Genomic DNA, 25583 nt, shown 5'->3' with positions numbered 1-25583 from the left:
TTAGATTTGTCCACAGTCAGCAATGGTGATCTTCTTGCCATTGGTCTTGCCGTTCTTGGACCCAAAGCACTCCATGGCTTCCACAATATTCACGCCCTCTTTCACCTTGCCCCAAACCACACACTTGCCACCCAACCACTCAGTCTTGGCAACGCAGATGAAAAACTGGGAACTGTTTGTGTTGGGGCCAGCATTTGCCGTGGACAAGATGCCAGGACCCGCATGCTTCAGGAGGAAATTCTCATCATCAAATTTCTCCCCATAGATGGACTTGCCACCAGTGCCATGATGGAGTGTGAAGTCACCACCCTGGCACAGAAATCCTGGAATTATTCTGTGAAAGCAGGACCCTTTATAACCAAAGCCTTTCTCCCCAGTGCTCAGAGCACGAAAGTTTTCTGCTGTCTTTGGAACTTTGCCTGCAAACAGCTCGAAGGAGACGCGACCCAAGGACTCGCCGTCGATGGCAATGTCTAAGAACACAGTGGGGTTGACCACGGCTGAGCAGCGCGGGAGGCTCCAGGGTAGCGGCGTCTGCAAGGCTGGCCATCTGTTTTATGTCTAGTGGTGTGTGTATGTCAATCCCAAACCCCTAATTTATCCCGCCCCCATCTTTCCCCTTTGGTAACCATAAGTCTGTTTTCTATGTCTGTGAGTCTATTTCTGTTTTGTAAATGCATTCATTTGTATCATTTTTTAGATTCCACCTGTAAGCGATATCATATGATATTTGTCTTTCTCCGTCTGACTTATCTCACTTAGTATGATCATGTCTAGGTCCATCCATGTTGCTGCAAATGGCATTATTTCATTCCTTTTTATGGCTGAGTAGTATTCCATTATATATATACACAGATATGCCTATTTTCCTATTTATGCCTGTTCTGCCCCCATAACATATTTTTGCTCGTAATTATTTAATATGTAGGCTGTGTGGGGAAAAACCTCAGTTTGATTTAAATTCTTTTTTTTTTTTACATCTTTATTGGAGCATAATTGCTTTACAATTGTGTGTTAGTTTCTGCTTTAAAACAAAGTGAATCAGTTATACATATACATATGTTTCCATATCTCTTCCCTCTTGCACTTCCCTCCCTCCCACCCTCCCTATCCCACCCCTCTAGTGGGTCACAAAGCACCCAGCTGATCTCCCTGTGCTATGCAGCTGCTTCCCACTAGCTATCTATTTTACATTTGGTAGCGTATATATGTCCATGCCTCCCTGTCGCTTCGTCCCAGCTTACCCTTCCCCCTCCCAGTGTCCTCAAGTCCATTCTCTAGTAGGTCTGTGTCTTTATTCCTGTCTTACCCCTAGGCTCTTCATGACATTTTTTTTCCCTTAAATTCCATATATATGTGTTAGAATACGGTATTTGTCTTTCTCTTTCTGACTTACTTCACTCTGTATGACAGACTCTAGGTCCATCCACCTCACTACAAATAACTCAATTTCATTCCTTTTTATGGCTGAGTAATATTCCATTGTATATATGTGCCACATCTTCTTTATCCATTCATCCGTTGATGGACACTTAGGTTGCTTCCATCTCCTGGCTATTGTAAATAGAGCTGCAGTGAACATTGTGGTACATGACTATTTTTGAATTATGGTTTTCTCAGGGTATATGCCCAGTAGTGGGATTGCTGGGTCATATGGTAGTTCTATTTGTAGTTTTTTAAGGAACCTCCCACCAGCAGTGCAAGAGTGTTCCCTTTTCTCCACACCCTCTCCAGCATTTATTGTTTCTAGATTTTTTGTGATGGCCATTCTTACTGGTGTGAGATGATATCTCCTTGTAGTTTTGATTTGCATTTCTCTAATGATTAGTGATGTTGAGCATCCTTTCATGTGTTAGTTGGCAATCTGTACATCTTCTTTGGAGAAATGTCTGTTCGGGTCTTCTGCCCATGTTTGGATTGGGTTGTTTGTTTTTTTGTTATTGAGCTGCATGGGCTGCTTGTAAATTTTGGAGATTAATCCTTTGTCAGTTGCTTCATTTGCAAATATTTTCTCCCATTCTGAGGGTTGTCTTTTGGTCTTTGATTTAAGTTCTTGTTTAAAGGAATCCACATTTAACCCAGGTTGAATCCTTAACGGGTGTATTGCAGAGAAGATTACGGCAGGAAGAACAGGTTTGCTTTAAGCTTCTCCAGGAGGAAGCTCCCTGTAAAGACGGGAGAGAAGATGCAGCTCCCCAGAGGAAACCTGCCCACTGAGAACGGGTGGAGCTGACCGGGAAACAGCCGGCCAGTGGCCTGGGAGCTCACAGGTGTTCCCTGAGTGCAAGACTTTTGTTTACGTGCTGTTTAGCCGTGAGCGCAGAGACAGTCAAAGCAGATTTCGGAAGGCCAAATTAAGAAGAGATCATTTTCGTGGTTATAAATCTGTATTTGTTAATAGTGCTTTATTTTTATTGGTTGATTTATTTATGACCAATAAGTGAATTTTAAAATGTCTGTTTTGCGCTGATGAAATTGACATTTACTGAGCCAGTATTAAATAGTGGCTGAAACTCTAGAGCAAATTTAACTAGATCGAAATCCCTGCTCCTCCATTCATTACCTCGAGTGGATTATTTTATGTCTTGATGCCTCAATTTCATCATCTGTAAAGTGAGGATACTTGTTTCACGGGGCTTGTTGGAAGGATTATATTAGGTAACACACGTAAAATGACCGGAATAATGCCTGGCACATCAGCGTCGTGGTTAAGTGACAAATATTGTTTATTTTAAACACTCAGATGATTTTTCTTGCGGCTCTAAGTAGTCAAATCCTGAACTTCTTCATTCATAAATTGAAATCGCTGCTATGCATCTCCAAGAAATGCACACAGAGATGAATAAATTGGTTAAGGAACAATTAGGGAGAAAAGAAATTTGGAATCCTTTAGACAAGCCCCAACATTCACATAGTAAAAGCAAAGTCACTGAAAGTCATAGAAAGAGTAAGTAGATTTAAGGGCCTGCGTTATTGATGCCAGTAATCTTTTCAAACTTAAAAATATCACCTGCCATTCAGGTTAAATAAATGGAAGGTTTCTGTGGACCCGCCCCCTCCCCACCAACTTCTGAAATTTAGATTCAGAGTCTTAGATGGGGCTTCAGGAGCAAAATTTTTGATGAACATGGTGGATCATTTCTATGCTTCCTCTCCCTCTCCCTCCTTCTTTCCTCTGCTTCTATTCATTCTGTCACTCATTCATCTGTGGCTCCCGACACCTGTATTCCTTTCCTAAATTTATGGAATATAGAAGTCACAAAGTTCAGCCGTTTGTTCACCCTGAACCCTGGCACCAAAGGGGTAGATTTGTGACCTGAACCTGGCCACTGGATGCGCTCAGTGGAGCCTGGAATAGGGCGTAAGAAGGGCCAGGATGCAGGGGTCATTTAGGGTTTATAGCTATGGTGGCAGCCCTAGAGGAAGCAGAGGTGCCCTAACGGGCTGATTCCTGCGACATGACCTTCACAAACTTCCATCAGTCACGTCTACTTTTCAAACCTGGCTGACTAGGCTTCCCCCCATCTCCACAAGTACAGCTGACCCTTGAACAACGCGGGTTTGAAGTGCACGGGTCCACTTAGAGCAGATTTTTTTCCATAGTAAATACCATGGTACAACATGGTCTGAGGCTGGTGGAATCAGAGGATGCGGACCCAGAGATGTGGAAGAACCACGTATACAGAGGGCCGACCATAAATTACAGGTGGGTTTTGGACCACTTGGAGGGTCAGTGCTCCAATCCCTGAGTTGTTCAAGGCTCAACTGTACTTCACAGGCTTCTGAGAGATCGTTTTTTCTTGTGTTGACCAGTGTCGGTTCTTGTTTGCAACCAAGAATCCTGAGTAGTTGGTCTGTGGCCCGCAGGTAAAGTGAGTACTGCCTGATATATTCTGAACATTATTGATCCCAATTATTTTGCAAATAATTCCTCAGTTTGACCATTACTTAAGACCAGTGATATCCCTGTAGTAATGCTACGAGGTCTTTCTAGACCTTCAATATTGTTAAATAGGGAGAAAACGTGCTTCCTATATAATGTCCTCAAGCCAGTTCTTAATCTTTACATTTTGAAAACATACAGTCCATGACACCCAGTTGTATTTTTGGTCATTCTAAGTAGATGTTATTCACTAATGCACCATCAGTAGAATGAATGGATAAATTTCGATAAGTACCACGTTAGGTTAAAGAGCATTTTCCTGAAAAAAGAAAAAAAACTACAGAGCTGAGAAATATGACATAGGAAAGTGTGCATAATAATAGTAAAATGAACACCCAGCCTAAGACAGAGAGTACCAACAGGGCCTTTGAAGGCATCTTTAAGCTCATTCCCGATAAAGGTCTTCTCTCTCCTCCCCAAAATACCCTATATTGAAGTTTAATTAATTTATACTTTTCATTATAGTTTTATCACATACATATGTATCCGCAAGTAACAACTTGTTTGTTTTGCCTATTTTTTTGCACACTGTAAGCATTCTTTAGTCCCTCAGTCTCTCATTCCATGTCTTACTTCTGAGATGAACCCATTCTAATGTGTATAGCTGCGGTTCATTCCTTTTCATGGCTAATATTTCACGGAATAAATATGCTGTCGTATATTTAGTTTACTGTTGATCAGTATTTGATGTTGATGGACATCTGTTACTGATGGACATTGCTTTTCAATTTTGCTATTACAGTGCTTCTATGAAGATTTCTGTATATATATTTTGGCATACGTGAAAAATTGCTTCTCTGTGGTATGTTCTTAAGAATGGAAGTGGTGCGTCATAGAGCGTGCATGAGTTTGACCTCAGTAGATAATGTTATGTTTCTGAAATGGTTATAACAATTTACAATTCCATCACCAACTTCTGAGAGAGTTTTAAAATGTTCACCTTAAGGTCCTTTAATCTTTGCCATATTTATTCCTACATACTTTCTATTTTTGATGCGTTAGAAGTTGACAATTTTTATTTTGTAGTTTTTACTGTTCTTTGCTGGTATATAGATGTGCAGCCTTTTTTTGTTTGTTTGTTTGTTTTTTGCGGTACGCGGGCCTCTCACTGTTGTGGCCTCTCCCCTTGCGGAGCACAGGCTCTGGACGTGCAGGCTCAGCGGCCATGGCTCACGGGCCCAGCCGCTCCGCGGCATGTGAGATCTTCCTGGACCGGGGCACGAACCTGTGTCCCCCACATCGGCAGGTGGACTCTCAACCACTGTGCCACCAGGGAAGCCCTAGATGTGCAGCCTTTTGCATATTGATTTTATATCCAGAAATTTTACTAAACTCAGATTCATTTGGGTTTTCTGAGGCAGACAATCATATCTGGAATTTTTGCCAACTTTGCTTTTTGCTCTGCAGTCCTTCACCTTTTTATTTCTTTTCTTTTTTGATTGCACTTCAGTAAACTTTTTACTGGAAATGTCAATGGCAAGCCTCCTTGTCTTATTCAATTTTAAAGGAAGTGCTTTTAATATTTCACCATTTAGTATAATGTATGCTATATATTTTTATAGACTAAAAAATCACTTTAAGGAAATTTTCTATTTTTAGAGCAAAAAATAAAATGCTAAGGGTATTTTAAAAAATCATGAACAACCGTTACTCATTAATTTTTAACTTACATCTGCTTTAAAATGTTCAAAAGATTTCTGGATTCTTCCCCTCTTCTTTTGTCCTTGAAGCCTGGAATATTGTTTTCATAATTAGCTAAGTAATGTTCACACTCATGCATGCATGCATTCATTCATTCACCCATCAAAACTTCATTGAATGCCTACAAACCGTGAGGTACCTAGGGCGCATAAAAATCTACTAAGATAAGAAAGTCATCAGAAATTAATAGAGATTTCGCATCAGCACTTCATGATTCCTTCAGGTTTTGGCATTGCTCTTCAGAGCCAAGGAGTCAACCAAAGAAATAATATTCTAAGTGGCCCTGAGATCATAAAAGATAAAAGGAATTACTGGACTTCCCTGGTGGTGCAGCGGTTAAGAATCCACCTGCCAATGCAGGGGACACGGGTTCAAGCCCTGGTCCGGGAAGATCCCACATGCCGCGGATCAACTATGTCCGTGCGCCAAAACTACTGAACCTGTGCTCTAGAGCCCGCGAGCCACAACTACTGAGCCCGCACGCCACAACTACTGAGCCCACATGCCTAGAGCCCATGCTCTGTTACAAGAGAAGCCACTGCATTGAGAAGCCCGCGCACCACAACGAAGAGCAGCCCTCGCTCACCACAACTAGAGAAAGCCTGCGCGCAGCAACGAAGACGCAAGGCAGCCAAATATAAATAAATAAATTTTTTAAGAAAGGGATTACTGCACCGTGGAGAGGTCTGTAGCAAACACCAAGGAATTATGAAACCAGGGAGCCAAGACCTTATTCCTAGAGGCACAGCACTTAGATCTAGAAGACACCCAGGCCATCTGGTTCAACCAAATGGTGCTCTTTGGGACGGCTATCCAGTCATTGCTTGTATAATTCCAGCCAAAGATGGAACGTTCCATAGATCGTCACTGTGTCTGCTGTAATTGTTAGGATGATTCTTCTTAAACTGAGGTGAACTTTCCTTCCTGCTACTCTTTTTCTATTTATCTCACTATGTCCTGTGCATCCACCAAAAAACATCTGCCTCTCTCTGTGCCAGTCCTTGGCCTAGCAGAATCGAGGTGTGATGTCTCCTCGAGACTTTTCCAATCCAGACTAACCACTCCCAGTTTCTTCAACAGCTCCACGTGAGGATTCTTTTCTAACTGCCCACCATGCTCCCTTTGGACACACTGCATTTGTCACCATCTCCCCCCAAACTTAGTGCCAGAGTCACATGAAATTCTCCAAGAGTGAGCTGGTCATGGCCAATGTCAGGGACGCTGACAACTTCCATCTTCCTCACCTCCACCTGTTCCCCCACCTTTCCCACCTTCATTCTCTGAATCAATCCTTGCCTTTCCCTTTCAAAACCTGGGCACCTTGGAGAGACACATAGGTGTCCTTAGGAGTAAAGGTGGCCCAGGAGAACATCCATCCGTTACTCCAGAGGGATATTGGTCTGTGTGACTAGGGACCCCCTCTCCCCGTGCTCAGGACAGTTCTTTATGTGCTAAGACATTAAGAGGTTTCCCTCCACAGTCCCAGGCAAGAAGATACTGTGTGGCACACGAGTACTGTACAAAATAACTCTTTATAATAAATAGATTAATGAATGTGTGTTTGTTGGGACATTCGCCATTCCTTGTGAAATGTAAGCATCAAATAGGCATAGCGTCAAACTGTGGTGCTAGAGTAGCCGTGGGGTCTTGGTTGAACCACCTAAGCTTCTCCCATCCTCAGTTTCCTCTTCGTTCCCCTGGTTTTTTCATCGACTCTAAAGCAGGCGCGACAGTAACCATCCCTTGCAAATCAGCCTCCCAGGGAGAGAGGCCCCTGTTGGACCTTTGTAAACTGTGACCTGCTTACTCAGGCAAGCATCCTTGTCACAGGGAGTGTGGTTTGGCAAATAGAAAGAGAATATTGTCAAAACAACAAAACCCCAACTCAAGTGTGTCCTGCCTCTGGCACTCTTAAATTGCTCCACGCACGTGATCCACGCAGATCTTCTTAGATGCGGAATGCTCTAGAGGCCATTAAGACTTTCAGAACAACCTGTTGAATGCTGTCGTACGTATCCTGGTTCTTCGTCAGGTGCGGTCACCTTACAGCCTCCCTGGAGCATGTATTTAGTCTCCTATTTGGAAATGGGCTTCATTTTCATGAGTTCCTCCATTAGGTCACTCATCCCCCAGCTCGTGGCCTGTCGTCTTATTCGATGTGGACACTCTGACCAGCCAGGCAGCAGAAGCCCCCCAGAAACCCATGCTCTGCACTGAGGTCCCAGTTCCCGCTGTGATCTCTGGTCCCCGCTGCCTCCTACTATGGGGATCTCTTCCTCAACCCTTTTCAGCTTCCAACAGCTCAAGAAGAATAAAAGGTACAGAGACAGCCAAGGAAGATAGTAATTTACTAACCTGGACGGATCCAGAAAGGGCTATAAAAGGAACATCCTAGCCTTATGAGGGTCATAAATTATGAAGAGAATTTTCCCATGTTTTATGCAAGTATAATTTTGGGTGGTAAACAGTAAGATGATACACGATACCTACGTATGTTTCCTATCTGAAAATGTGTGCAATTAGCATGTGGAAGATTGTAATTATAGCCTGGCTGGGATTTTGTAGGTGCTAAAATTGATTTCTTGGTTGAATTATTTTGCAATAGACGTAAACCACTAGTTGTACACCTAAACGAAATTGAGTGTGAACAGATCGAATCACTTTTATTTTACCTTGGATAAGAATTTATCGATGCAAATACAACTCCTTAATTAAGTCTGGCATAGCCGGGCCTGTAGAGGCCCGCATAAAGGCATTCTGTCACCCAGCTTTAGTGAGGATTTTCATTCTAGAATGATGCCTTGCTATGCTTAGAGAGAATTGTGTATCTATTACGGACTGTCGGGGTAGTGAGCTGTTTGAGTTCAGTACCTCTCTGAATCCCAGATGGACTTTGGATACATCTTTTTGGGAGAAGTGCTACTGATTTATAGATTATAATTAAATACATCCAAAAGTGAAACTTGCATCACTATTTCTGAAAATAGCCTCTTAATTCATAAGTTTCCAAAGTCTCTCAAGAAGAGAAGAAAGGGGTGAATTGTGGAGACACACTTTTATCCTGATCGATACATGTTAGAGACTTGATCAGAGAGAAATCATTAATATAAGTGCATTCGTTTCCTAGGGCCGCCATAACAAAGTGCCACACGCCAGCTGGCTTAAAAGACAGAAACTTGGGCTTCCCTGGTGGCGCAGTGGTTGAGAGTCCGCCTGCTGATGCAGGGGACACGGGTTCGTGCCCCGGTCTGGGAAGATCCCACATGCCGCGGAGCGGCTGGGCCCGTGAGCCATGGCCGCTGAGCCTGCGCGTCCGGAGCCTGTGCTCCGCAGAAGGAGAGGTCACGGCAGTGAGAGGCCTGCGTACCGCAAAGAAATAAATAAATAAATAAAAAAGACAGAAACGTATTGGCTCACACTTCTGGAGGCCAGAAGTCCAAAATCAAGGTGCCAGCAGGCTGTGCTCCTTCTGAAAGCTGGAGGGGACCCTTCCTTGCTTCCTCCAGCTTCCGGTGGCCGTCAGCGTTCTCGGACGCTCCTGGGCTTGCAGCTGTATAACTTCCATCTCTGCCCCCATCATCGCGTGGCTTCTCCCTGTGTGTGTCTCTGGCTTCACGTGGGACATGAAGACACCAGGAACCGTGGAGTCAGACGTAGTCTACTCCAGTATATAACCTCATCTTCCCTGACTACCTACAGCCCTGTGTCCACATAAAGTCACACTCTGAGGTACTAGGGGTTCAGACTCCAGCGTGTGTTTTTTGGAGCGGGGCACACACTTTAACCCTTAATAATAAGAAAAACTTATTGTTGCTCAGTTCTATATATCTTCTCAGGGAGGCATACGGAGATTTCGTGAACAACTTACTGCAGATAAGAACTGCTTGATACTTATAGTCTCAGCTTCCTTTAATTCTCATTAATCACAGCCCAATCCAGTATAAAAACTATTAACTACCTTGAGGGCTGTGAAAGGATATTGTAAAATGACGGCAATGTCTTACTGTTTCCACTGAGATCAGGACCTGAAGAATGAGGATTCGGCTGCAGTGAGAAAGCATTAAAGGAATATCCATTTGGGTCAAAATGGTCCAGCGTCGCCACACTGGAAATCTGCACCAGTCCCCTTCTCTGGGATGTTTTAGCAAAGTTGGAGGGTTCTTCCCTTCCAGAGATGGATGGAGTGGAGACATTTCTAGAAGAAGGGGTGGTTGGCCCAGGTTTTCAAACTGTGTTTCACAAAACCTTGAAGTCACAGAAGGCACACGTGTGGTTCTTGAAAGTGTGGCCAGCAGCACACGTGGTTCATACACGCAAACCCCTTCACTCTGTAGATGAAAAAGGACTTACTCTGTCCTGTGATTCTCCAGCCACTGAGTATGTTTGGGTTCATCAAGCTATTTATTCACAACAAAGGCTTTTTCCTCTCTAGTCTTTGGCTCGTAACTGGGCTCTCTCCCACTGGTGATGCCTTGATAATACTTGTGTGGTCCAAAGAGCCAGGTTCGCCTGTGTGGCTCTAGTGATTTTTTTTCTTATAGTCCAGTGTGTGTGTGTGTGTGTGTGTGTGTGTGTGTGTGTACGTGCACACAGACAATGTGAGCATATGTTCTCAAAGCACAGGAGAAAGATAAACGTCTCCTATGCCTTTCTAAATTTTGATATTCTATGCTTACATTGTCAGCTCTAAAATCCTATATTTAATACTGGCTTATGGAATGAACTGGACCTGCTAAGTCTGAAGTGATAAAATAGCTCCCCACGCCCCCTTTCGCATACCCACACCCAGATTACTCTTCTGAATTATTCTCTGATTTTGGATGGAGTCTTGCTTTTCTGGCTCCTGTCAGATATTAATACATAGTTTCTTTTCGGCAGGTGCATCTATCGCTTTAGTTTGGGAATCCCTGACAGCAAAGCCTGAGACAGGGCTTGGGAGCAGTTTCTTTAAATGAGAGGTGAAGCAGGAGGTGGGCGTGAGGGCAGGGAGGGTGAGACAGGAAGAACCATGTGTATCATTGAGATCGCTGCCGTAAGCAGTGGGGATTGATTCTGCTGGGACCTCTGAGACGTCTAGAGGATGCTTCTCGGTGTTGCCCATCTGAGGGATGAGAGGTGGAAGTATTTCTCCGCTCCCTGCTGGTGAGGATGGCCCCTGGTGTGGTAACACCCTGCACTGCTGGGCTGTGCTGTGCGTGGACTGAAGGGCTCCAAGCTTTTCTGAGAAAGCCCTGGTGCAGAAAGCAGAATGAGCTTGAGTGTGAGTCTGCGTGGAACTACGCCCTGCAGTGTGCCTGAGATCAGAGGTGGGTAAAGGGAGGAGATGCAGGGGAACCACGGGCATCTTCTGCAGCCCGCCCTTTACACAGCCGGATCCCCTCATCCCTACGTCAAGTCCACTCTGTTACTGAATCTTCAAGATGATGGCAGGCTATGCTCTCTCAAAAGTGTACGTCCCAAGCTAAAGTTCCAACTTGTGCATCTGGTTCTGAGGCCATGATTAATATTCCCCCATCTCTTTTTCTCTTGCCATTCAGGGGTCTATTGTACAAGTGCTGGGGTGGCTGAGGACAGAGGATGGCTGATATCACTAGCCAGTCCCTCCTGTCGACCTGGCCAGTGAGTGACCGCTCTGTGCTGAATCTTCTCTAGTGACATAAAGCTCCGCACATTTTGTGGCCACTTGCCAAGATCCGTCTACGTGCTTGTTCCCAGACGTCTTTGTCTCTGATCTTCCAAACCTGTCCCTTCTCTCCCCCTGACCAACCAGCCAAGCTATTCACTAACCCAGTAGTCTGTGTACATCCTTATCTTAGGACAGTTCTCGGGCCATACAGAGTGGACCACAGCGGCACACTGCTCACAGCTCTGCCTGCTGGGAAGGTCTCCCCTCACCACTGTCCTTTAGGGTCACCCCTGATAGAGCCATGGTGTTGACAGCAGCCCGCTGTCAGCCAGCACTGACGACTGGAACCACCCCTTCCATGAGCCAGGAACAAGCTGCTTTCCTTCCTTTGCCAATAGATCATAGCAGTCCCACCCCTGCCCCCGTAGTTATAGACATAAAGCTGCGAGAGGTGTCAGGATGACGGAGGGCGGTGACATGGAGACCTGGGACACCTTGTGCCCTCTGCACTTACTCAGACGTGACCCTAAACATACCATCTCCATCAGATGCCTGACCGACGGGTGGATCTGACGATGTCCAACTCATGATGAGCAGTTCCGGTCATATAATCACTTGACGTTCCATTTTCAACTTGATCTCTATTCTCTATTATCACTTCAAGAGCTGGTTTTGAAATGGTGAGTCTTTTCACAATAAACGGTCCCTGAAATGGAGTGGCCGTGACCTTACTCTAGTAACCTAGGCATTCTGCGCTGCGGATCTCCTGCCAGAGCTTGTCAACGCTCCCTCACAGCATTTTCTCTCCTCTGGATGTCCCTAGCACTGGTGGATTTGATCAATTATATGGCCTCAAGAGCAGGGCGGGTTGCACTGAAACCTAGAATTTCTGTAGAGCCTTCTTGTACTTTGGGCCTCATTCACGACTGGCACTCGAGAAATAGGTCAGAGAAATAATATCAAGTGCGGTACAGGCTGCCCCCCCCAAATCCAAAGCGTCCTCAAGCCACACACCGTTTTATAAGGCGGTAATCATTTAACTTAGAGGGCATGCCCCGGACCACCGACCTCTTAGAGCCTTCACCAATATGTCGGGACTTTGAAAGCCTAAAGGGCTGTCACGTTCTGCCCTCTGACACACGTGTTTTACTCTAGCATCCAAAGCCCTTGCCACTTCCTATTTGCCACTCCGGTTAGCAGAATGCCAGTAATATAGTAGAGCAGCATGGTATTCCAGGGATTGTCAAGATGACAGAGAGCAGGAGAACGAGCGTACCCCTGGGCTACGGCACTGAACACGCACTTCTATCCTTTTGACGTAGCACAGAGCCGCTTTGGGTTATCTCTCCTGAGAAGGTTTGAAAAGAACGCATTTTCCAGGTGGATAGCCACAACCCGAGTACCAAAGTCTGTGTTGGGCTGTTCTGGTTAAGATACCACATCTCATTCAGCAGCTACGGTTGGGACCACTACTTGGATAAGTTTTCGCTAATCTACCCTCATTCATGAAAATCCACCTGATTTTTGCAGAAGCCATAACAGATGCATTGAATGGGGGTAGGATGGTGACCTCCAAGCCCGTGCTCGTTAGATTCCTGAGAATAGCACCGTTCTCAGCCGTTCCATCTGGATTTGCTCTCTTATCGGGGGCGGGGCACTTTCTGGAGTTTCCACTTGTTCCTTCCTGTCTTCTTGGTTGGGTTTCTGTCAGCCGCGAAGTCTATACATTGTCATTGTACATCGCAGGACAGAGGAAAGGACCACAGGGTGGATCCTCAGTCCCTCAGAACCACAGAGAGATGAGCCTGGTGTTCTCTGCTGCTTTTCTCTTGAGGTATTTGCCAATTTATTCGCAGCAGAAAAGCCCAGAAGAGCAGCAGAAAGCGGCAGGTCTGTGGCTGGGAAGCCACAACGAGATTTCAACAGTCTCACAATACTGGGAAGACAGGACTTTGGGTTCAGGGTCTGCCAATGAGAAGGGATCCTTGAAGTACCCCCAGGCTGGCAGGTGGAACCCCAGTGGTAAGGGCGAAAGTGAGGAGTGGACCGGCCTCTGAGGCTGAAACTGTGTTCCTGACCAGCTCAACCACAGATGAGATGAAGGTGCTCTGCTCCCATTCTATTTGTGAGAAGCACAAATAAATCCTTTCAGGAAAAAGAGACGTCATTCAGAACCTTTACAATGTTTCATGCACGATACTGGCATCTGACCCAAAGAGCAAACATAGGCAATAGAAAAAGACCTGCTGCTAACAGATATGTGAGTGTATCAGATCTGGATTCTAAATAACTGTGATAAATAATAGAGGAAATAGAGTAAAGTGTGGACAAACTGGCTGGAAATCTGATGAAATGAACCAGCTATTGCTATACACTAAAACGTCACTGAAAAAAAAAAAAAAGCCAGACACCAAAAGAGTCGTATAATTCCTCTATAGTCATATAAACTAAAAAAACCAAACAAACCCTAATCTATGGTGTTCAAGGCTAGTTACCTTTGGAGGCAAAGGGGGCGGTGATTAGGAGAAGACACAGGTGAGGTTCCGAGATTCTCATCTGGGTGGTGTGTTCGCTTTGTGAATATTTGTCAAGCTGTACCCTGAGAATTTATGCACTTCTCAATAAAAGTTAAACAAAGAGAGAGACAGAGAAGCAGCCGCAGAGGCTGCACGATTGAAGGTAGAAATAATTGCTATGTTGGAAAATAGAGTTTGGATGTCTTATCCCACTTCAATTGCTCCTGGTCTATTTCGAGCCACCATCAGCTCTTGTCTGAGTTAATGCATAGCCTCCGACCTGACCTTCTTGTTCCCACCTCTGTCCCCTGGAGTCTACTTTCAACACAGCCACAGAGGATCCTTTTGAGGCAAAAGTTTATGGTGTCACAGCTCTTCTAAAACCCTCAGTGGCTTCCCACCTGTCCCTGGATAAAAGCAGAGTCCTTCCCTGCAACATCTAGCCCTGCTCCCTCCGGTCCCATCTCTCACTGCTGTCCCCTGGACCACCCCGGTGCTGCCACACTGGCCTCCTCCCTCCTTGGATGTGCAGACACACTTCAGGCCTTTGTCCTGGCCCTTCCCCCTGCCTGGCTCACTCTTGCGCATCTAGGCGTGGTCCCTACACTTCTCTGTACACTCTTCCTGGCACTCCTGCCCCCTTACCCTGCTCAGCTTTCTTTCCCTCTCCATAGTTACTGCTTTCTAACATGCGGTAGAATATACTTTTTTTCTCATATTCATAACTTATTATCTCTCTCCCCTGCAAGGCAATAAACTTCATGAGGACAGGATTTTTTTTTTTGTTCACTGATGTGTCCTACACATAGAACAGTGCCCGACACAACACAGATGCACAATAAATATTTTAAAATATATTTTGATGATGCAGATGCAATCTGAGAAGCAATCCAAGGATAAACAGGTAACTGCAAAAGAGAACCTGGGCCAGATATTAGATTTTTGTCTCCAAGCTTCTCGTGTTTACAAGCTGTAATTAAAATGTGCATGTTTATATCAATAAATCTAGGCATTCTCAATGGTCTATTTCCACAGTAAACAATCCTGTTCAGTTTAGCATAATTACAAGAGGTTTGGCTCTAGATAGAGCTGAGTTTGCATCCTCTCTCCACCGTTCACCGCTCCCAGGACCCCGAGGAAGCTGCTGAACCTATCGTGTCTCAGTTTCCTTGTCTGTGAAATGGGAATAATAATGCGTGTCGTGTAGGATTAAATGACATGACATGTGTAAACCCACAGACCCCTCATGCATTCAGAAATGATTTCTCGAGTACCTGTTGTGTTCCAGGTGCTCTCCTCGACGCCGGGGGACGCTTTAATTATTCTTCACTACGTATTTACTGAGGGCCACTCACTGAAGTAGTATAAAATAGTGCAAAGCCCCTGCCCCAGAGCTCTCACTGCAGGGGGCAGAGAGTCATTGAGCATGACACAGTGACACACGTTTGGTAGGTTAGATGGTGACAGGTGCTTTGGAAAAAGTCCAGAGGAGGGAGGGGGACTAGAGAAATGCGTGGGGGTGGGAGGGGGGGATGTCGCCACCTTGCCACCACGGAAGCTTGACCTTGGTGACGAGTCACGGCACCTGCCCTCCAGGAGCACATCCTCCAGGACACGTGGGCACAGCGTGGTCCTCCGAGGGTCACGTCTGCCGTGGTGGCGGATGATGCGTTGCTACGGAGGGAGAAGCAGCATCTGAACTCGATGCCCTGCGAGCTCGCGTCACGCTGGCCGGGTCACTCAGTTTACAGACGGCTGCGCCCGCGCAGGCACGGGGGAGGGGCCAGGTTCTCGCGTCCTGGACCAGCAGATCTCTTCCACTGACGGCGGTGACAGAGGTCGGACATTTACAGGATGGGAGAGAATTATCCTCGTGCCGATTTTTAAATCTGCACAGTTTGAGAACTGGGGCAGGCCCAGGTCCAGAGAGGAGAAAACGCTCCTTTTGTGACTCATAGAATGTTTTCTAGAAAAGGAAAGAAATCCATTCTCTCCCCTAATGGATGTGATCGGAAGTTTCTACGAAATATGGCATCAAAGAAACTTAAACCAATTCTCTGTCCTGAGTTTAGAGCAGTCTATGGCTCCCATAAGAGAATAAGTGACGATGGAGAGAGAAATATTTACCGAAGCCAAAAGCGGGAGCCATTTACTTAGTCATTAACTGTGAGGCTGGTTAAAATTATGCCGAAGAAACCCATTTCTTAAACACATAAACATCCTCGAGCATATCATTTAAAGGTTTCCATTTTCACTGTTCATTTAAAAGAAGGAAAGGATGAGTTAAATAATCCTGACTCTGTTAAGGTTTTGGTTTAGGGAGACAGGACCGTTTCCATAGACAAGGAGACCCTGGGTGAGCAGCCCCCATGCAGCGGAAGTAATAGGGCTTCACGTGAGGAGGGGACTTGAATGTTCCTAAGGGGACTTCTCCGGAGAAGCTGTCCTCATTTACTGAAGAGCTGCAAAGAGAACAAACCCTTTATTTAATCTGGAACTTTCTCCTCTCCTCTGCACCAACCTTCATCCTTCCCTTCTCTTTCTTTAGGATCGATGTCAGCTTCTGCAACCTCCAGGCAGCAGCCCCTGAATATCCCAGCAAATCCTTCCATCTTTCTCCACTCACCTGTAACGCCTGAAGTCTGAGCTACGCAACGTTAGTTCCTCATTCTCCCCACGCCCCTGTGTTGCTTCTTCTGGCAGCATAAGAGACAGACCCTCAACAGCAAGGTAGAACCAACAGATGCACCCAGTCATTCTTGATACCATCCTGGGCACTTCATCTGTGTTAAACAATTTGTCATGAATTGAAAGCTGAGATGTTACTATACTATATTTTGCCACTAAAGCTTTCCCAAGCATCTGTTTCCTCTGAGTTCATGAGGCACAGACCCCCTTCTGCCTGAGATGGCTTCTGGGAAATACAGCAAAGACTTCCACATCGTTACTGTCTTCTCTCTTTGGAGCTATAACGTCTTTAGTAGCGCTAATTACCATCAGGAAAACAGAGAAAGCCACGAAGTGACCTGGCCGAGGTTTCTGTACTGAGGATGGGAAAGGGCATCACATTTAAATGACTTGCTTTATGTTTCCTAGTTTAAAAGCTATGCATATTCATATTGGGGAAAGTAGAAATTAAAAATCGGCAAAAGGAAAAATAAAAACAATTGCTAATCCCTCTCGAGAGGTAACTAGGGCTCACAGTCTGGCTGACATCCTTCAAGCCTTTTCACATCTGTGTGCACACGTATGTCTTCTCCTTTCCAAGAATGGAATCATTTCGAACCCACTGATCTACAGCACGCCTTCTCACTGAGAAACATATTCTGAATGTTTTCTCATGTCATTGCGTTTTCTCCCGTGCGTGGTTTGGAAAGATGGACTCTTCTTGCTGTCTGTCCTTTCAAACCCTGGACCCAACATAGTGGCAAATCCTGTTGGCTCCACCTCCGCAGCTGATCCAGAGTTCTGCTGCTGCTTCAACCCGGGTCCGAGGCACTCCCACCTCACGTGTGGAATATTGCCGTAGCTTCCTCACAGACCGCCACTTTCTGAACTTGTTGCTTGGGTCTGTCCCCAACACTCAGCACAGAATGGTCGTTTGAGAACCGGGGTGCACGTTGTTCGTCTGTCCCAAGCCCTCCACAGCGCCCCCTCCACAGAGGAAACAGCAAGGGTCTCACTGTGGTCAGGCTCACTGCTCCCCCCCCGCCCCACCCTTTCCCTCTCGCTCACTCTACTTCAGTGCAGTGGCTTCCTTGCTATTCCTTGGACGTGCTCCAGCCTTAGGGCCCTTGATTTGCACTTGCTTCTTTCTAGAACATTCTAGAACATTCTCTCCCCCAGCCCCCATCGAACGGCCTCTTCTCAACGAGACCTTTCCTGACTCCCCTCTTTACTATGCTTTCTAGCTCCTCCCCAAGCCCCTCGCCACCATATTCTCCAACTGCCTGCCCTGCTCCATTTTCCCCACAGCCCAATATCACCCCCCAACATGCCACATACTGTACTTTTATGAAAAGTGTATTGTGTTTGTTGCCTTCCCTTGTCCCCCATATATACATGTGGGCTCCACAAGCCAGGTTTTCTGTGTTTCTCTCACCTCCGGGCAGTGCCTGGCCCAGAGAAGGTACTCGATAAGCATTTGTTGAATGAAGGAATAGCACGCTGCCTCTGGACAGGTCATGGGATGACTGACAGCCTCTAGTGCTGGACTCCTGGCTGTATCTAATTTTTCTTTACTATTACGTCTGATGCTGCGATGATCCCCCATCCATAGAAATAAACCGTGCTGTTCATACACCACTTACTTCTTTAGAACAAATTCTCAGAATCAGGGATACATTTTTAGGGCTTTCGATACATAGTGCCAATTTAACTTCCAAGACGCTTGCCTCAAGGGCCCCTCACGTCAGCAGCTGTATCCCATTTTCCCACACCCACGTCAACTTTGAGAAATACCAGGAAGTTCCACATGTGTGGAAGCCATTTTTTAAAACGGTCACACTTCACAAAGGATGTGAGGTTGGAGAAGACCTTGAGCTGTGGATAAGTGAGGCCCGTGAGTGAACAGAAGAGGAAAGAAGAGATTGCGGGCCTGGAATCTTGTTCCGGGAAACGGTGCCGTCCAGGACAGACTTAGGCTAAAGAGCGTAAATAGACAATCCCCTGACTTGCCCCTTGGGGACATAATCATTTTCCCCTCGAACTTTTGGACACGCTCAGACCCCCCTGCCCCCAGCAGGCTCCCCAGGCAAAGCTACTGGGGGTATCTCCTCATTCTCCTGGGGAACTGGGTGGTAAGGAATTTGTCCTCCCACAAGGAGAGCTGACCCTTGTCTCTGGCTCCTGGGAGGTGACCTCCCTACCTGATAGGAGCGTCTTTGTGATTCACGGGGAGCCCCTTGGACCCCACGTGATTGTTTATGCTAACGGGGGGACGTACAACCCTCAGTTTGACGTCGGCCCAAACTGCAGAGAAGGGAGCCGGAAGTGGGTTCAGCTGCGTGGGCCATCAGTCGTGCGTCCGTAACAGGTGAGCTTCGCTGGTGGGGATTACCCGACACAGACGGTCACACGCTGATGCTGGGAGGGTGGGCTCCTGGGGAGGGTGGAGGCCTCGTGTCTGGGACCCTAACTCTGCCCTGTGTGTGTCTCAGTCATCTGGTTCTAACCCTTTCCCTGGAACAAAATGTAGTTCTGAGTGTAACAGTTTTCAGTGAGTTCTGTGAGTCCTTCCGGTAAACTATGGGAAGTGAGGGTCCTTTTGGAAAGCGCCTGAACTTGCAGGTGGGTCAGAAGCCAGGGCAGCCTCGGAGACGGTTCCCTCGGACTTTGCAGCTTCACTGGCTCCAGGTAAGGCCACCTCTGCCTCTGTATCTGCTCTAGACGACAGACAGCCTTCCACTGCCTTGTATTTCAGATGTTCCACTGTCATCCCAGAAACAGTCGCACGCTCTTGTAGCTTATTGTAGACACCAAAGAGGTTTCTTGGAGGATATAATAAGGTTCTTATCTTTAGCTGTACCTACCCGTTCATACATGATCATAATAAAAATCGTGTACTTGTTATCCGGCTGCGTGCAGGCAGGTGTGTGACCTGCCTTCTGTGTGGTGTGGAGATGACCCTTCTTTATGGGAGAGCCTCTCTCTCTTGTGCTTTCCACGCGGCAAGGCCATTTTTGCTCATCCTCAGATGGAGTATTTACAAAATAAAGCCAAACTCTTCTATTTGTGCCTACTCTGGCCTTTAACGTGAAACAAATCCTTAACACTGGCAAAGGGCCTGACAAGCATTTAGTATTAATTAATTCTTGGAAGTCCTGGGGAGAAGGTAAGTATTCTTGGGAACGACAAAATGGATTGTTCATCAGGCAGGTAAGCTGTTCGCCTCGAGTCTGGAGCCAGTCCTGTCTCAGGAGTTCTCTGCCCCAGGCTGGGGGCCCCCGTGCCCCCAGGCTTGGAGGCGGGGGTGGATGAGGGCCACGCCGTGTGTGCGTTTGTCTCTTTTCTTTCCCTTTCACTGGTAGCCTCACTCCAGGCTTTTCCAATTCCAGCTTTTCCCCTGCCTAGGAAATAAATTTGACTATGATTTCTCCCAAAAGTTACACGTGAGGATCAAAGCGCAAGTCCACTGGTGTCTGTGGCTGACATAGTGTAAATGTCTGTCCTTTGTTTTGTAGAAGTTTTTCTACAGTTTCCCAGGTAATCATTTTATTTTATTTATTTATTTTTTGCGTTACGCGGGCCCCGGCCCTCTTGTTGCGGAGCACAGGCTCCGGACGCGCAGGCCCAGCGGCCATGGCTCACGGGCCCAGCCACTCAGCAGCACGTGGGATCTTCCCGGACCGGGGCACGAACCCGCGTCCCCTGCATCGGCAGGCGGACTCAACCACTGCGCCAGCACGGAAGCCCCCATTTTACTATTTTTAAATTTTGCGTCATAATGTTTGCCTGGAAGGCTGTGTTTGCTTTTTTCTCTTCTGTCCTTCTCCCGCCTTCCCCTGCAGGCCCACGTTCCTCAGTCCAGACACAGTCTGAAGACACTGATGGGGCAGGGATGTTGTCTGAATCTGCATTGCCCGCTGAATGTGTCAGTAATTAGAACACTCGTCCCGACAGCCTGGCCACATGTTGTGTTTTCATCTCAGATCTGACTATAGTGTTTTCGGCTAAAGAGACAGCAGACTCCTCTGCCCTCTCACCGCTGCCTTACTGCTATTTGCACAGCCATATCTGTGCCACCCACTGCAGGCAGAGGCCTTCTTTTAGCCACTGTCTTCTCCCGAATAGGACTTTGCACGTCGCTAATGCTGCATATGACGGATAGTACTCGGATTCACCAATATTCAGTTCTCTTCTATTTTCGGATTACAATCTTCCACACCCTTGAATTCAGTCGTGGCCGGGTGATGAGTTTCAGACCAGGACGTGAGACTAAAGATGACGTGTATCCCTCCTGAACAAAGGCCCTCCCTCTCCTGCTGTGGGAGACACTGAAGCCCCCCATGGAGATGGCGGTGTTGTGAGATGGAGTAAAGTGACTTTGGAGCAAAGCCTCCCCTCTCCCACCAGCCCATACTGGACATGTAGCATGAGAAGAAATAGCCTTTCAGTGTGCTTGGCCTCTGAGATTTTGGTGGCGTTTGTTATTGGAACCCAGCCTAGCTCATGGGTTGGCAAACTACTGCCCATGGGCTGAATCTGGCCCTCCACCTGTGTTTGTAAATAAAGTTTTATTGGAACACAGGCTTCGCCCATTCATATACACCCATTACATATACATAAAGTTGCTTTCACGCTGCCATGACAGTGGGGAATAGTTCTGACAGGGGCTGCATGGCCTGGAAAGCAGAAAATATTCACTATTTGGCCCTTTAGAGAGAAAGTTCGCTGATGCCTGCCTATCCTGACTGATACACTCAAAGAAAGCTTCTTGAATTATTAACTTGACCATATAAAAGGTGGAAGCTCAAAACCGGTTGTAAAATAGCATCAGATTATCTTGCACGATGATCAGTGCTGCTTTAATTGGCAAGCATTTATCGAATGCCATTATGTGTCAGACTTGGGGAGAGCGCTTTCTCCTTGGGGACCTCTGGGCTCAGGAGTGGGGCTCCCCTCCTTTGTAAGTCTGGGAAGTAAGGACTCAAAGTGGGAAGGAGGCTATGACAAGAGAATTAAAAACCCCAAGGACTCTGCATGGGCTGAGGGATTGCTCACCACAATCTCCATGAACATTCATTCATTCATTCATTCATCATACATGTTGTAAGCTGCTGTCATTTACTAAGTCCACGGCTGAATAGAAGGCCCATAGAAATCGTTAGGCAATTACACTATAGTGTGATAAGTGTTAGCAGAAGAGCTATACAGTATGCTGGGAAGGGTCTTCCTGACGTTTACCCCACTCTTGATCTAGCCAAAGTGGTAAGTGGTGTAATTCCCTGAGACTGAAGCCAGGCAAAGTCTAAGAATTGCTGATTCACCTGCTGGAATACTTGGGAATTTTATTCCCTCTGAGGTAGGGCCTGGAACAATGTCTTCACACCCGGCCTCACAAGGGAGCAATTCCTACATCATTGCTTCAGGCGGGGCACCACTGCTAAGGCTCATAGCACAAAAGAGCTGCGCCCAGGTGCATCTGCCTTTAGCTCTTTTCACCTGACCCTCCCCTAACAGCCCGGAAAGAAGCATCCTACTGATGATGATAGCATGACTGGAACTTGGGTTTTCTGTTTTTTTTGTGGGGCTGTGGGGTGGGTCTGGGGTTGGGGGGAAGGGGCTGGTTAAGCCAGAAGGGAGGTAAATGAGAGGAAGACACACACAAGCTAAAACGATAGTAAACTGGACAGTGCAGTCTGCGGTTTTATGGGAAGCTTGCCTTCCCCACAATTCTACCTCGAGCAAATTGATTTGGTACCCAGTTCCAGCCATCATCTTATTTCAAGTCCGGTTACCGAGGAAACAGAGGGCACACTGCTGGGACAGTCTGCCTGTGTCCTGTGCCGACCAAGGCTATTAAAGCCCATCAACTCGGCCTCTGAGAAGCTCTGAACACGGACGGTTTCAACTTCCAGCCAGGTTCTTATTTATTTATTTTACTGCCTCGGCAGCAAAATGAGTTATTGAACCGTTCACTCTATCGATTGGGGCAGATTTCCCCTGCATCCCTCGGATGCCCGAAGCCCTCTGGAGCTGGTGGCAGCCCAGAAGCCTTTTGTGGATGGTGGGTCCTCACGGGGGAGGCCAGGCGGCATCCACCCTCTGACCCCCGGGGCAGGGGCCCAGGCTGAGGCACACACGGCGCCACCTGGCTTACAGAGCCTTTGAACATGTGAAGAAAGCTATGCACGGACCTCCTCACAGAAAAACACACGCACACAGAACTTTGCATGTAATTTAATGGAGGAACTAGATTCCCAGGTTACATACTTTTGATCTAAGTTTGTTCTGCTTAAGACTAATTTCTGAGTTTTGAAAACAAGTAAATGCACTTCGGATGTGTCCAAGATTCAACAGTCCAGTGTCCTGGGGACTATCTGACCCAAAGGGAAAACGACACTTCACTGTGTCTCCCAGGAGATCTCACAGTCCATTCGGCCCGCTCTGAAAACCGTGAACTTGACAGAGACCAACCACGGCGTCTCCTGCCTGCTGTCTGGTTTTGTACAGCCTGAGAGCTGAGAATGGTGTTTACATTTTTCAGTGTAAAACGTAAACAACCCTATTAGCCTTTTGGGGGGACCGGTTGCTGAAGGAGTTGAGGAAACTGACTCTTGGCCCCAAAGCCCTTTCTAGCAAGGCCCCCCCCTCTCCCTACACGCTTGGCTGGGGGAGGGGCAGTGATGTCAGAGGCACGGCTTGGCTTCTTCCACTACAATAGCTCTTAGCCCACAGGCTAAGGACCCGGTGTGGACGCTGTGACAACCTCCAAGTATGTCCACCCCAGCCAGACATTCAGATACCAGGGGAATGGGCACTGGAGGTGGGGGGGTGTCTGTGGACCCAGGGGCCCACTGTGAGCTGGGCCTAGGCCGGGGCTCCAGGTATTATGTTCCTGACTAAGGCAGACAGACATGCCATTGCTTTGTGACTGTACAATGTCCAACGGTCCCCAAATGTTGGAGTATTGGGCTTTCTTCAGTGTGCGGTTATCCACGCAAATGACCACATGGGTCTTTCGGGAGAGGACTTGGGATATCATTACCCTTACACTTGCCATGTGCTGCAGGCCTCCCTCCCTCCCTCCCTCCTTCCTTCCTTCCTTCCTCCTGGGGACCCAGACTCTCCTTCAGTCCCTGGGCTCTGGACCCCAAATCTGGGTCCAGTCTGGAAACTGAGCAAAACTGGGGCCTCACCCCCTGCCTCCAGCCCATCCCTCCTTCATTCCCTTGCTTGTACAGACGGAACGCTCTCCTTACTGGCCGCCCATCTATTTTGCCTCTAGGGCTCTGTCTACTATTTCCTTAACTCCCTGTGGGCCAGGCCCTCTGTCTGCCCCTCTGACCCGGACACTCACTGGGATAACTGCCTCCACCTGGTTCTGCAGGTGGCCTCTGCTGCTTTGGTGTCCTCTTGTCCCCTTTCCTGTCGGTGAGCCCGGCTGTGCAGCAGCGTCTCTGTAGAGGCACCCAGAACCTCCGAGTGCAGCTGGAGCCCTTTTGGAGGGGGCAGGGCGGCCCGGGGCCCCCTGTGGAGCATGCCCTCTGCCCTTACACAGTACGTCCACTTGACCGGGCCCATCCCTCTGCACCACCTGCCGCTGACGTGCCGGTGTTTCTGTCTCACCTGGCGCAGCCGTCACCTTTTCCATCTCCAGAGGCCATCCTGGTAGCACGTCCACACCATCTCCTAGGGCCTCCCCTGGGTGTTCCACCCTGAATCCCAGCAGAGCACTCCCAGACCGAGAACACTTCCTTTATCAAGCCTCACGTTCTGTACCCTCGCTTCCAGCACCCCAGGGCCACCCCTCCCACACGTGGCCGTCCTGCTGCTCCAGCTGGCCGGGCCCTGCAGCCGCCTTGGGCTAGAGCCCTTTTCCTCCTTGTCTTGGCTGGATTACGTTGTGACTTAACCTTTGTTGTACTTGTGGCCAGAGGGGCTGCGGATGGGGTCCCGACAGGAGCACGTGTCTTACGGGGCGAGGCCTCTGCACCATCTTCAAGCAAGCAGTGGGGAGGAGAGGCTGGTCCTGCAGGCCCTGGGGGTGGGGGGCGGGCAGCAGAATCTGGGCTTTCCCGATTCTCAGCAGCATCAACACAGATGCCCTCATCCCATGTGCCAGGGTCCCATGCTTTCCCGGCACAGCGGGCCTGCCATGTTTCCTAGTGTAACTTTCCCTGAAACTCTGCTGCCCTGGAGATGGAGTCCTTGCCTTCAGCCTTTCCTGCCCTCCTGAGATGAGGGCCTATGCTTCCCTCCTGCTTTCAAACCTAGCTTTTTATTTTGTTTATTTTTATTTTCCGGTACGCGGGCCTCTCACTATTGTGGCCTCTCCTGCTGTGGAGCACAGGCTCCGGACGCGCAGGCTCAGCGGCCATGGCTCACGGGCCCAGCGGCTCCGTGGCATGTGGGATCTTCCCAGACCGGGGCACGAACCCGTGTCCCCTGCATTGGCAGGAGGACCCTCAACCACTGCGCCACCAGGGAAGCCCAAACCTAGCTTTTTAAAAAGGAATATTTTAAAATTAATTAATTAATTGTTGGCTGTGTTGGGTCTTTGTTGCTGTGCGTGGGCTTTCTCTAGTTGTGGGGAGCGGGGGCCACTCTTTGCTGCGGTGCGTGGGCTTCTCATTGCAGTGGCTTCTCTTGTTGCGGAGCACGGGCTCTAGGATGCGCGGGCTTCAGTAGTTGTGGCACACGGGCTCAGTAGTTGTGGCTCGTGGGCTCTAGAGCGCAGGCTCAGTAGTTGTGGTGCGCGGGCTTAGTTGCTCCGCAGCCTGTGGGATCTTCCCGGACCGGGGCTCGAGCCCGTGTCCCCTGCATTGGGAGCGGAGTCTTATCTACTGCGCCACCAGGGAATCCCCAAACCTAGCTTTTAATTGCTGATTAACCACTATCAGCTTTTGGTTATTTTCTTCCAGAAGTTAACTCCAGCGGTAACCCCCCAGTTCTGCTGTCCTTATAGCAATGATGCCCTTGTATTTCTCATACGTCTGATGCTTCACACCAGCTAATGCATCCCCCCCCACCCCCACCGACCGGCCATCCCGTTTCACCACTGGTGAAAGCTATAACAATCTGTGCTGGGGTGCCTGGACTCTACCTGCAACCAGCAACGGGGTTTTTATTGCCA

The 25583-nt window shown here is 47.8% G+C and overlaps 1 protein-coding gene across 1 annotated transcript; it reads right to left on the bottom strand.

The window, feature by feature from the left end:
* LOC309967682 (peptidyl-prolyl cis-trans isomerase A-like) lies at nucleotides 1-24114 on the bottom strand (the record flags this gene model as incomplete). The annotated part of the gene is made up of 2 exons (XM_082848442.1): nucleotides 1-550; nucleotides 24077-24114. The coding sequence occupies 2 exons, from the start codon at nucleotides 24112-24114 to the stop codon at nucleotides 1-3; spliced, it is 588 nt and encodes a 195-aa protein (XP_082704568.1).
* Nucleotides 24115-25583: the final 1469 nt, after the last annotated feature.

This window comes from Leucopleurus acutus (genome assembly GCF_964270905.1).
Source record: "Leucopleurus acutus genome assembly, chromosome: 10".
NCBI lineage: Eukaryota > Metazoa > Chordata > Mammalia > Artiodactyla > Delphinidae > Leucopleurus > Leucopleurus acutus.
This window is presented reverse-complemented; position numbering and strand designations above follow the sequence as displayed.